Genomic DNA, 13,810 nt, shown 5'->3' on the forward strand with positions numbered 1-13,810 from the left:
GCAATAGCAGTATTATTTTGAAAGTCAGTTTCCTTTAAGCTATCAGTTTGGTTATTAAGCTATCCATTGCACAGTTTGAGTGTTATTGTGAAGTATTTTAATAAAGGCAATTTTTCCATTATTCAATATTGGAGTTATTTATTCAACAGTTTAGCGATACGAACCTAGCAAAAGGGCAAATAAGAGGATTTGCAAGTAAATTCGTTACAATATATATTTATCCGGCTTTTATTTTTTCCACAGGTATTAATGTCATATGAACATAAAACTCCGTTGATGTAAAAGTTTACGCTATTAATCTAGAAAAAACAAAAATCTCTGTCGTTTCTACGGCTTTCGCTGTTAGTCTTATCTTAACATAAAATCTGTTAATCAAAAGAACAGAAATCCCTTTCATATTAACACTTTTGATTGGTATTCTTAGAGCGACAGTAATAATTGTTAATTTAACAAAACTATGGGTAAAATATAATGAAACAACTTTTTTGTTTATTTGACTACTAAAATGGTCAATTACGAATCAACAAATTGTGTGCAGTTGATTCAACATTTTGTTGCGAAGGATAAAAATTGACAGAAATTTCGGTTGAATTGACACGTATTTCGATTGATTTTACCAATCTTTTTCTTTCAGTGCACATATGTAAGAGAATGAATTCTCATTAAGAACAAATTAAACTTTCTTAAATCTAACGCCATAGTCGTAACCATACCCATATCCATAAACATCTCCAATGTGATCGATTAATGGTGCCTTAACCTAAAATTTGTGAAAATTTCATAAAAAAAAGAAAACGCAAAAGATTACAAACATATTCCACAAAAAATAAGTCTCCTAGTCATAACGTATCCAAAACAATGAATAAAATCTACAAAAAGTTATTAAATTCACCAACTCAAATATTTTTAGGTTATGGATATGGCGAGAAACCAAAAAACCAGTTGGTTGGTTATCGTAGGGTTATGGCGTTAGCGTTATGGTATGGCACCATTAATCGATTACATTGATTTCCAAAAGGTAGGTTCGATCAGCTGTTTTATCTGGTTATGGCTTTATGGTTATAAGTCACCATTAATTGGCCTACCTTATGGAAATCAATGTAATCGATTAATCGTCCCATACGTTAAGCTGGAGTCATTGGTGCCGTATGTCGTATCGCTGTATCCGTATCCCTAACGTAATCAGCTGTTTATCGTTACGACGGTAAACCAAAACCCAATTGGTTGGCTACGATACGGTTACGACCTTAGCGGCACCAATAATCGATTGCATTGATTCTCATAAGGTTGGTCGAATCAGCTGTTATAAGGTTACCGATAAAGCACCAATGTCTCCAGCTTTAAGAGGCGTCACTCGATACTTTGTTGTTGCCAAAGCAACCCTGTCATGTCGAATGTGATTCTCAAGGAAGTTTTGTTTAGTTTTTTTTAATTGAATCCTATATAGTTATGTGGTAAAGTGACTTTGCATAATTACGATTTTTGGAAAGAGAATTAATTAATTAATTTAATACAATCAATAAAATAAACACAAATACCCCACGAAAATGTATAGAAGGCGTTTTTATAAATACATCTGATAAAAAAAACCAACGACTACCTTGAGAAAACATCGAGTAACTTGCTTTGGCAACAACAAAAGTATCGAGTGACGCCTCTTGACAAATATATACTCTTTGCCCATACCATAACGCTAACTCGCGTACATTGATTTCCTTAAGGCAGGTTCGATCAGCTGTTTTATCTGGTTATGGCTTTATTGTTATAAGTCACCATTAATTCGCCCTTAAACTCTTATAAGGGGCATATTATGTATAACGCAACCAGTCGTATTATCTCGTGTGAAACAGAATTCGTTTGATATTAGCACCAAAGTTGACAAAACACGAAAAAAGGTGAAAAAACTAGTTCATTGTGTTAATTTTAATAGTTGTGTAAAATTTTCCTCTTGATATGTATATCGTGGAAAGGTCGTTGTCTCTTCTTACAAGATGCGGAAATAAACTGAGAATCGGTTTATAACCAACAAAGTTATGGGTTCGTAAGGTTCCGAGGTACGAAAAACGGTTTTTACCCGTAACTTACAATTTTGGATATGTCCGGGGCAAGTCTTGTATGCAGTCATTCTTAAATCTTCAATATCTACTAGAAAAATCGTATAACTTGCCAGGTATTTTTTTTTTTTGGTGTTACACAGTGTAATTAGTAAAACAGAAAAGAGAGAAAGAAAACTTAATAGGGGGACTCATGAAAGCATATAAACTTATAAGGTATAAAATTATATTCATTTACACACGCGGTTATATGAACGCACCTAGTAATACTCTTGATAAACTTGATTGTTTATCAGCTGTATTATTGGCAAACAAAATTTTTTTGATTGGTTTACAAATTAAAAAATGCCAAGATTAAGTGAAAAATCAAAACTACAACGCCTTTACTTGCTGATGTTGGAGATTTCTGATGAAAATACCTGCTGTAATGTCTGCAAGGTTGCATTCCTTTGAGTTGACCGCGTTTACACAATGAAATGTGCGCGTAAATTTACACAAATTGTGTAAATGAGTTTTCATACAAAATTTGACAGCTCGTTTACGCACTAGATAAATTTATACGTTTACACACTTTATAAGGCATTTATACGGTTACATGAGTCCCCCTAATATATCATTCTGAATTGTTTTATATTTTAGTGTATTTGCACTTAAATGATCGTTTGCATCTGTGATAAGCTCAGAAAATATTTGTTTATATGCACGCAGCACCACTAACTCAAGAAAACAAATATTTATAGCTACACACAAACGTACATTTACAACAGTTGACTAGAGCAAGCATTGTGGCCTTTAGTTGCATACCATCATAACCACAACCGCCAACCACTGCATATTACATACGTTTTAGCCGCATTTAAAGGCCAACCGCTCAACATAGCGGTTATATGCCCTCTGTTTATTATACAAATGCATATTTATGCCTTGATAAAACAAACAAACAACTTATTAGAAACGCATAAAGTGTGAAGAAAGAGCGCGCAAATCTCAGGTGAAGAAGATGTTTCGCGCAACACAGATCGCTAGTGAAGAAAGTAAGTTACTTAAGGCATAAGCAAACTGACACACTTTATCAAGATTAACCAAACTATATCCAAACAAGGCAGTATATAGCTTTAAGAAGTCTGCTATCCTAAAGCTTATATATAATCAGTGCTGCTTAAAATTTTTTATATTGAAGTACAAATCACAATACATGTACAAAATTGTATATACACTGACATTAAAAATAAAAAAAAAGAGTTAATTTTTAAATGTTCAAAAACTCAAAAGTTTTAATATATCGATTGCTAACAACATTTCATAAATCGCCTTATTATCACAATACTCAATAGCAATTTAACTTAATTTTCAAAATCCAGCACAACAACTTCACTCAGTTATTAATATGACTTTCAGATCATCTCCACCAAATTTTTCATGATACGTAAATTATTACTGGAGTTACACGTGTCGGAATTGTGGTGAAAACTGAGTCTTAAAAGGGCGGAGCCACGCCAGTTCTTTATAATTTTGAAGCAACGCTGCTGGCGACCCAAATGTTAGTCCAAATACAATATATGAATGATTTCAAATGAATGCCATCGCAATCTATGGCTTCTCAAACCCAATTGTCAACTTTACACACCCGTGCCGAGTTCTTTTTCTTAACAGCCGTGGTTATAGCAACCCCAAGTACCTCATGAATCTAGGGTATGGCCTAGAAGGTACAATGTGGTTATATAAAATCGCTTCCAAGATGATCGGGCTTGTAGCTTAATCGTGCTTGTTACCAGAACTAACCGGATCTATACCCGACAAAGGACCATCAAAATCTATAACACTCCTCAAAACCCTCGGGGAGTATCTTTATTGCTACAACAACAACAACTACGAAAAAAATACTTATATTTACGAAGTTCTGAATTTTGCGACCCCGGGTCTCAAACAATTGAAGTCGAGCACTTGCGACTTATTACTTATGACCTTTACTGCCATTAACATAATGTCAAAATAAAGGCAAAATAAAGGTAAAACCCTTAAATGGCCGCAGTAATTTTAGTTTTCTTAATGAATTTGAATTGAATTTTGAATAAAATGTTTTTTTGCAGTGCCATAATATTTTTGAATAATTTTTATTTGTCAATTGGTTAGTGTATATTTTTTTTATACCGAAGTGCTCGCTCATCATATGAAAGTGCATTTACTTTGCACTTACATATGAAAATCAAAAACTTCCATATGAATCGAATGAATATGTGAGCGCAAACGGGAGTGCTTTGAAATGAGTTTTATATATTTTTTTATATATTAAGTGTTAATCAAGTGTATAGAGGCTGAGCAGCTCTGGTTATAATACATATCGTCCGTTTAATTTTAAACAGATGTAATCCAAAATTTTAGTTTTTCGAGAGCTTAACATACCTGACAAGAGTCCACTGATTATGATCACATGTATAGAATACTCCTAGGGGCAAAGATGGACTGGGCCAGAGGTCTTTGAACTTAATTTTTGTAATGACGTTGTATGAGAAAATAAAATTATCTTTGCGTTTCCACGAGGACATCACAGTTCACCTCGCGAAATCTGACACTGTCACCAAATCCTCGGCGGCCTTATTTACAACAAAGCAAATGTCGACCATATTGCACATCGACGTCGATGCCATTACGCTACAGACTGTCTTAAATCCGAAAATACTGGGTGTGAAGTTTCGTTATGACCAGAATTTTGGCAAACACGTAACCTCAATCGTACCTAAAGTTCAGAGTCTCAACAAAATCCTCATTTGGGAGAGAGACAAAGAAACACTCATAACTACTTCGTATTGTCACCGACCTTAAAAGAAACACACTGTAGGAAACTGCAGGCCTGTAAAAACACTGCTCTCAGAACTGGAATGTCTAATTATGACCCCAGAATAGTATCTACATAGTGAGGCGAGAATACCCTACCCCGAATATCTGAAACTTGCAATTAAAGAAAGCAATCTCCGCAGGGAGACTCGCGTTACTCTGGGACATTTTCCATCTGGATGCGGTAATAGTTTAAACTTTTACTTATCCAGAAACAACCCCGACATATCCAATTTATGTTCTGGTTGTAACGTGTCCTCTCATGACACCAACCATCTTTTCAATTGCAATGTGGAACCAACGCGCTTATATCTCTTTGGTCCGACCCTGTTAACGCTGCAAGTTTCCTTGGACTTCTGTTAGAGAATATTGATAAAAATTTGTAAGTGATCATACCTATTGGTTGGCGAAGCTCTGCTACAACTATAACAACCCCCTTTTTTAAATCTCTGATATTGGAGGACGACTCGTGATACACTGGAGTAACATAGCGTTCTCGAACAAAATGGGACCTTATTATCAAATCGGAAAAAATTCAAGCTCTTCAAACGGCCTCCAATAGTTCTCTAATCATTCCGACCGAATAACTAGTTTAGTTTTCTAACAAAAACAAAAAAGCCACTATCTACGTTTTAGTCTGTGTTTGCTGGTGTAGAATTGTTTGTATATTTTTGGAATTCCATAGTCGCTTATTGTATTCTTTAAAAAGTCTTAACTTTTTTCAATCTCTTAGCACTGCCAGCACTTTTTGATGCAACTCGATCGATAGAGAACTCTGGAATAACAGACGATGATGGAACGTACCTGCAGAAGTTTGATCGAAGATTTTCATTGAAATATGGACTTACAACGATATTACCACCTATTAAATATAAGTATCCGATTGCGGTGTCCTTTGTACTTATTGCAAAATTTTTTGAGGCGTTCGCCGCAAATGGCATGAGAAGTAAGTACATACTACGAGTACTTAATGAACTACATTTGTTTATATGTTTTCATATTTGACATTAGTGTTGTAATGCAATCTCTGCATACGAGCTTAGCGTGGGTATCGTAAGTGAGAGATCAGAATATTTCGACTCTCGGTTCGGAAACAACCTATCACAGGAAAAGCCTTATTCCACAATTTCTTTGAGGAATGCCCCACCCACGGTTCAACTATATGGTTGGCTCATCTCATTAGCTGATTTTATTTTTTTAATTTCACTGGAGGAGGGACTGTCAAAAGGAGATGCCAAACGCAAAATGCAACCAACACATTGAGAATATTTTCTTACAACACAAAAGAATTGCAAAGTTTAATGCTTTCATTCCATTCCATTCGCCTAACACCAACACGCAGATTTTGACAATCTGAACAAAGGTATGTTGTTGCTATAAATATGAGCCAACCATATAGTTGAACCATGGCCCCACCACAATAATAAATTACATATTATTACAATTAAATTTCTTGAATTTTTATTGGGATAATCCCTTTTTTAAACAAATTCTGAGGTAAGGCGTTTGAAAAAGAAAAATAGAAATATCTTATTCTTTAATAAATACATATATGAAACAAATTCTGAGGCTGTTCTTCAATTGTTGACTGAGGTAGGGTAGTTTTTCGGCAGCCGACTATATATTAGGTAAGGTTGAAGTGGCCGATCAATAAAGACCTCACATAGACTGAATGTGTCCACAGTGTTACCAGAATTTACGACCAAACGGAAGAACGCCAATCAGTGCCAGTAGTTATTGATTGTTGTTAGGTATCTGCCGCTTACGATGACTGAAGCGTCATCTGCATATGCCGTAAGTATGACTGATCCTCCGTCGAACCGCCCAAGTAATTGGTTTATAACCAGCGTCCACAGCATTGGTGATAAAACACCACCCTGCGGCATTTATCTGTTTACAGATTTTGTTGTCTCTGACTGGTTTTTCCCGCCTTCGATATGAAAACTACTCGAGCCGTTCTCCAAAATTGCGGGACGTGGTTCAGTTTCGTTCCACCAGCCATCTGCAGCATTGCATGGAATATCCCATCTGGACCCGGAGATTTGAACTTGGCAAACGATTTTATTGCCCATTCAATTTTGGTACTTGTCACCATCTTGGTACCTCTCGCTCCGTATTAAGATTGTGGACGTGGTTACATAATTCTTCCGCATCATCTCCTGATGGGAAGGCCTTTGCTCATCGTCCTTATTATCAGTCTCTGGACTGCATCTTCATTAGATAGGAACGACGATATATAGTTAATCAAATAAAATCTGGAGGCAACGCTCTTAAGTAAGTATTTTTATAGACACCCCCGCTTTAGAAGGAGAAGGCGGATTATGAAAATCTGGTGCAGGATAAATTGTGTTCACTTGTCCTTTTTTCGTTCAATATTGAACCGCACAATTATCTATAAACATATATATTAGAGTACCCGGTATACTTTGTTTTGCTCGTAAGGGCGAGCTTCTCTTCCAATTTGCGTCATGCTCCTCGTATTTTTCCTACAAATTGGAGGGATGGGACCTACTTGTTACGGAGTTAGCATACTCCGAACGGCATCTGCAAGGCAGACGAGTTTTTACTGAGAGCTTTTCATGGCAGAAATACATTCGGAGTGCTTACCAAACACTGCCGAGGGGCGATCGCGCTTAGAAAAATTTTGTTCTAATTGAAAAAACTTGTTTCTAAAATTTTTGATGTTGCTTTGCCCGGGGCGTGAACCCAGGATCTTCGGTGTGGCAGGCGGAGCACGCTACCATCACACCACGGCGGCCGGAAAAATTGGTTTGCCTACCTTTAAAAAGGGGATCTCGCTACTCCTCTTCACTCTCTATTCAAATCTTTTCTACTTTATCTTCCATTTTTCCAAACCCATTCCCACTCGAGCTCCCTGTCCCTTTCCCACTCACAGCCCCTCCCGACTTGAATATCCTTGCTTTTTAAACGTCAACAAAACTAAGTATATGACATTAACGCAGATACAATTTTTAAATTTGCAATAACTTGTATATACATACATATAAAATATAGATAGATAGTTGAGACGTTCTCCTGCATGACAATATTCCTCCCTGCGATGTATCAAGCCCCCCCCCCCCCCCCCCCCCCCACCACCCAGTAAGCAGAGGTATGTATATGTCATATTGCAAAAAAAAATTGTTCTTTTACCTCTCCCTTTTCCCCTCAATGTTTGATTTTTCTTCATCTCCGCCCATTCTATGGCCTCTACTTCATATTTTCCCGTCGCACTTTTTCCGGTTTCATCTTCACATGCCACTCCCACTTTGTTTCATTTCCCTAACCCTCTCTCTACTTATCTTCCTCTCCTCATTCTTTTTCTCCTGGATGTGATTTATCACAATCGTTTCTCAAATAATAAGCTTTTCAAGGGTATACCCCTGTACCGAGTTTCAAGGAATAGGTCGGCCCCCGGTTCACACCCCGGAAAGATAAAAAGAAAAACGGATCATATTGTAAATTTTAAGCAACCATTCAAAATCGGTCCAGTCGTTTCGTACAAATTCAGTCACAAACACATGTATCTTTTTGAAAGACTAACTAAACAATAAATTTCAAACAAATCGCACAATAAATAATATTTATTAGAATAAGTTGGATCCTGTCCACTTTCCGGAAAGAAATATTTTTCAAATAATAAGCTAGACAAAGAGGTACTTCAAGCAAATCGTACCATAAGCACGATTTTTATACTCAGCGTGCTTTGCACACAGAGTATATTAACTTTGATTGGTACACGAGCTTATCTGGCCCAGAATAGATTGGTATTGAAAATGAACGAAATCGGATGATAACCACGCCCACTTTTTATATATATAACATTTTGGAAAACACAAAGAACCTGATTATTTAGTAAATAATACACCTAGAATGTTGAAATTTGACGTGTGGACGGATATTGAGACTCTCGATAAAAATTTGAAAAAAAATTTTTTAATGGGCGTGGCACCGCCCACTTGTGATAAAATCAATTTTACAAATATTATTAATCATAACTCAAAAATCGTTAAACCTATCGAACCAAAATTCGGCAGAGAGGTTGTCTTTACTATAAGGAATGCTTTGAAGAAAAATTAACGAAATCGCTTAAGGACCACACCCACTTTTATATAAAAGATTTGTAAAAGGGTCGTGGACGAAATTAATAAGCTATAACTTAGCAAAAAATAGTTTTGAATCAATGATATTTCACTTATCAAGTTTTATTGTAAGAGGCAATGGGAATACATTTTTTTTAAACGGGCGGTGCCACGTGTTATGTAGAAAGTAATTTATCTGAAATGAAATGTGCAATTGAAGCTCACGCTGAGTATATAATGTTCGGTCGCACCCGAACTTAGACACCTTTACTTGTTTACAATAGGTTGACCTTTGGTCAACTTGCCAGAAAAAACGACCCAAATAGTAAGCTTGTCAAAGAGAAAACCCTGTACTAAATATATAAAAAAAACCCACCATAAATAAATTTGTTTCGTATAGGCCGGTATCTGTTTCCGCTTACCGGAAGTTAAATTTTTTTAAATATAAAGCTAGGCAAAGAGATGCTCCTTTACCAAATCTCAAACAAATCGTCCCACAAATACGATTATTATAATCGGATTTTTTTGAAAAGGTCGGTCCCTGGTCCATTTTCCGGAAAGAAAAGTTTGACAAATAAAGAGCTAGTAGCTGAAGTATCCCTGTACTAAATTTTAAGTAAATCGCATCATGCACTATTTTTATTGAGAATAGGCCCCTGCTACACTTCCCGGAATGGAAAATTTCCGATATATTACCTGAGTCAACGAGATACATATGGACCGAATTTCAAACGAATCGCAGTACTAAATAGTTTTTTTTGGAATAGGTCGGTCTCTGACCAAATTCATTAGCCCAAAGCATCCTCAAATCCCATTGAACACAAAAGGGAAAATTTAATTAGAACAACATAACCTCTTTTGATTTTTACGAATATTTACATACTTTTTCTTTTTATTTAATTCCTTCTAGCTGTTTTAGCTTTATATCTGCGCGATGATCTCTTCTTCAGTGAAAGCTTATCTACAATAATGTTGCACATATTCAATTTTTTTGGACAGTTTTGTCCAATTTTTGGAGCCATATTGGCTGACAGCTATTTCGGGAATGTGCGTACCATTTCATATTTTTGCATTTTATATGCGATTGGCTGGATCACATTGATTGCGACAGTATTGCCCAATTTGGGAGCATCATTGACGTAAGTTTAACGATTAAATTAGTTTTTCGTAAGCTTTTTATAATTTTCATTAGGTAGGTACTAATTAAGTTTCTTTTGCAGTGTTTTAGTATCCATATCTTTGTTACTTATCGCCGTTGGTAATGGTTCCATACGCGCCTGCATAACCTCACTGGGCGCGCAACAATTTAAAATTCCCGAACAAGCCAAAAATTTAGCTGATTACTTTTCATTGTATTATTTTGTATATTATTTTGGTATATTACTTAGTAAAATTATACCACCTTATGAACGCGCTAAAACACACTGTTTTGGTAAAATTGACTGTTATCCGGCGGTATTTGGCACTTTGGGCTCTTCATTTGCGGCATCGTGGTGTGAGTTCTTGTCGATTTTTTCTTTAAGCACAATGCTTATTTTTCATGTTTCTCGCTGCAGTAATCTTCTCACTTGGCAAATTTTACTACAAAACGGAAAGACTCGTCGAGGAGAATATTCTTGTAAAGTTTTATGGTTGCGTAAAATATGCTTTGGTGGCGAAATGGAGTCAAAATATTAAAGATGAGCCGCCGGCTTATTGGCTGCAAAATGCAGTGGGAAAATACGATGAAGCTTTTGTCAACGATGTGGCCAAAGTTTTAAAGGTTTACAATTATCTATTTCAACTCAGTGTATAGTTTATTTTTTCTCACAAACGTAAATGCTTCCTTAATTGCAGATCACAAAACTCTTCATACCACTGCCCATGTATTTCGCTTTGCTAGCGCAACAAGATTCCAGCTGGACATTTCAAGCTTCAACAATGAACACAACGTTATCGAATACAATATCCATCCAACCCGATCAGGTAAATTTATAGTTGAACCAATTTACATATATCGACGCCCAATAAAAGGGAAACACTCTATATCGGAATGATTTTCCGTCATGTTTGATGTGGAAGCAACCCGCTTTAGGCGTTGTTGTTGTTGTATTAACGATAAAGACACACCCCGAAGGCTTTGGGGAGTGTTATCGAAGTTGATGGTCCTTTGCCGGATATAGATCCGGTAAGCACCATTGAGGTACTAGCCCGACCATCTCGGTGAACGATTTATATGACCATATTAAACCTTCAAGGCCATCCCGCCCGCCCCACCCCCTAGTTCCATGACGCTTTAGGCGTCGTGCCATTTTTCGGAGGCTTAACTTCTATACCTGATATGGCGAACTCAAAACCGACAAGGACAGCATAGAAAAAAATTGATTTGGCTGCGGCTATTCTATACCCGTCCCCACCCTATGATTTTATAATAATCTCAAACACAGATGATGGCTCTAAATCGGCTGTTTCTTCGTTTCATAAACTTCTGCGAGTAACCTCCCGCTATCTCCAACCCAACTATCCTCCACGGTCGCTCATAAAATGGACCGAAAGTAAGAGGTGGTAAGCATTATTGGCGATTGCTGAATAGCAGCAATCCTGGCTCAAAAGTACGCAACAACAACCAAATCCTTAAGTCACTTTGCAGGCAAGTCAGGAGGTGAAAAATAAAGATGCGTTGATGAAAGTCGGAAGGAACTGGTAGTTTAAACAAGATTGAACCGAAGAGAGCTTGGTTTAAGAATTATTGGTTTCGCTGGGCACTTGAAGAGATTTTTGTTGTCTTGAGGGATAGCTGAGCCCAGATTGAAGCCAGGTCAGGGTGAAGCTTGGCTCTCTGGGTTGGTCACGCTCTTCTTCCGCTTTAATTGGTTATTTAGCTCTGATATTGGCTTTCTTTGGGCCAAAATGTCGCCTTCAAGATAATACTGTGAAAGTTGTCCCTTTGTTTACCTTGAAGGAGGTCTGTGTAAAGCAATTATCTGTGTATAATGATGTTTTGGTTTATGGAAGTTCAGACACTTCATTTTAAGCTAGTTGTCAATATGATCGCTGCTTCTAAATACAATTCGTAGATCGAAGTTGTTTGCCTGCGAGGATATTGTTACCAGAATCTAACTGCTGATCACCATTTTAAAAGTTTGGCAAGGAACGTACTGCTTAACAACTTAATATCGATCTTCTGCCCTTTCACGTCAGGTGACTCTGTAAACTCCAAACATCTCTTGAATAGCATATAATAACTGTGAGACTACAAGAAGCTTCCACGAAGAAAATTGTTTGTCCGATAGTCGGGCTAGTACCAGAAGGCGGTAGTATCGTAGGGTATCTCACAAAGGACTGTTCACCTAAGCAATACTTCTACAAAGCGATAATGCAATGTTTATGCCGTTAACAACAATACATAAACAAAATCTCGATCTGTATACACTTTTAGGTTAAACCCTTTCCTATCCCGACCAAATGTTTATATGTATTGTCACGAATATTAGCAGCACTAAAGGATTATATCGTCGCTAAGCCGATGCTAAGCAGTGATTCAAGTCACATCAATAATTCAATCATTATGACTACACATATGTACGTATACGCAGGGAGAAGCAACGCACAAACACATACAGATATCTTATCTGAGATATGCAATATAATTGTGGAATTGTCGCTCACAAACACACGCGCATATGATAGCTATACACGTACATCTGTAGTTATAATTATAACAGATAACCAACTAGCAAATTCTAGAAATGGAAGCGCCTAGAAGATGCAACGAGGAAATCAAAGAGTATAAAAGGCAACCACGGTAGAGGTGCTGCAAGCAGTTTTGATTAAGACGCTATCTGGCGAGCAATAGCAGTATTATTTATTGTGAAGTACTTTAATAAAGGCCATTTTTCCATTATTCAGTATTGGAGTTATTTATTCAACAGTTTAGTGATTAGAACCTTAGTAGAAGATTTGAAATAAGCGGAATTGCAAGTAAATTCGTTACAATCGGTGTCAGAAGTGGGATTGTTGAATAAATTCCAGAGGACAACAAGGACATGGCAAAGTTCAGTGAATTGAAGATCCAGCAACTGAAGAAGGAGTGGATTGAATACAACCGGCATTAAACTCGAACTTCAGGCACAACTACGAGAGGCAATGGAAGCAGAAGGAATTAAGGTGGAAGAGTATGTCTTTCATCTTGATGTCGACAAGACAACAACAAAAATTGAAGAGAAAAACGAAACATCGCAGACAGTTACGAGCACAGACTTGAACATGATATTGGCTGCAATAACTGCTCAAACACCGACAGTGTCATCTCAACTGGCAGAACAAAAGACAAATATAACATCACAATTGGAAGAACAGAAGACATATTTGGCATCTCAACTGGAAGCGCAAGAGACACGTAAATCCGAAATGTCGTCACGAATTTCAGCGCAGATATCATCTCAGATCTCTACACAACTTGAAGAGCAGGAAGTCCGTATATCATCAAAGCTGGAAGCACAGGATACAAAAATCGCTCAATTTCAGGCAGAAGTCGAGGATTTAAAAGGTCGCATGGAGCAGTTGCAACTAAATCGCCCAGCAGTTTCTGCGAGTAATACAAAGGTAAAAACACCATCCTTTGACGGTTCTGTTCATTTCCAGGTGTTTAAGATTCAGTCTGAGAAGACCGGAGCAGTGAACACCTGGAGTACTGAAGGTAAAGTTGCTGCACTATTCGTGGCATTGAAAGGATCTGCTGCTGAAATCCTATTCCCGAGGGAGAGCGGAACAACTACGAAACATTGATGAGCGCTCTAGAGAGGCGATACGGAAGCGAACACAGGAAGCAGATACACCAAATAGAGTTGCAAAACCGCT

The 13,810-nt window shown here is 37.2% G+C and overlaps 1 protein-coding gene across 9 annotated transcripts in view; it reads left to right on the plus strand.

Annotated features, from left to right (window-relative positions):
- LOC137236380 (solute carrier family 15 member 2) overlaps window positions 1–13,810 on the plus strand; it is a 49,260-nt gene that overhangs the window by 10,407 nt on the left and 25,043 nt on the right. For 5 of the 9 annotated variants that reach the window (XM_067758910.1, XM_067758909.1, XM_067758912.1 and 2 more), the window contains exons 2-7: window positions 2,694–3,088; window positions 5,623–5,835; window positions 9,882–10,110; window positions 10,192–10,466; window positions 10,528–10,733; window positions 10,808–10,936. In XM_067758910.1, the coding sequence (XP_067615011.1) occupies window positions 3,055–3,088; window positions 5,623–5,835; window positions 9,882–10,110; window positions 10,192–10,466; window positions 10,528–10,733; window positions 10,808–10,936 (1,086 nt within the window). In that variant the 5' untranslated portion in view covers window positions 2,694–3,054. The remainder of the gene's footprint in view (window positions 1–2,693; window positions 3,089–5,622; window positions 5,836–9,881; window positions 10,111–10,191; window positions 10,467–10,527; window positions 10,734–10,807; window positions 10,937–13,810) is intronic. The other 4 variants (XM_067758916.1, XM_067758913.1, XM_067758915.1 and 1 more) reach the window with 2 other exon arrangements.

Source organism: Eurosta solidaginis, chromosome 1 (assembly GCF_040869045.1).
Source record: "Eurosta solidaginis isolate ZX-2024a chromosome 1, ASM4086904v1, whole genome shotgun sequence".
In the NCBI taxonomy this organism is placed as follows: domain Eukaryota; kingdom Metazoa; phylum Arthropoda; class Insecta; order Diptera; family Tephritidae; genus Eurosta; species Eurosta solidaginis.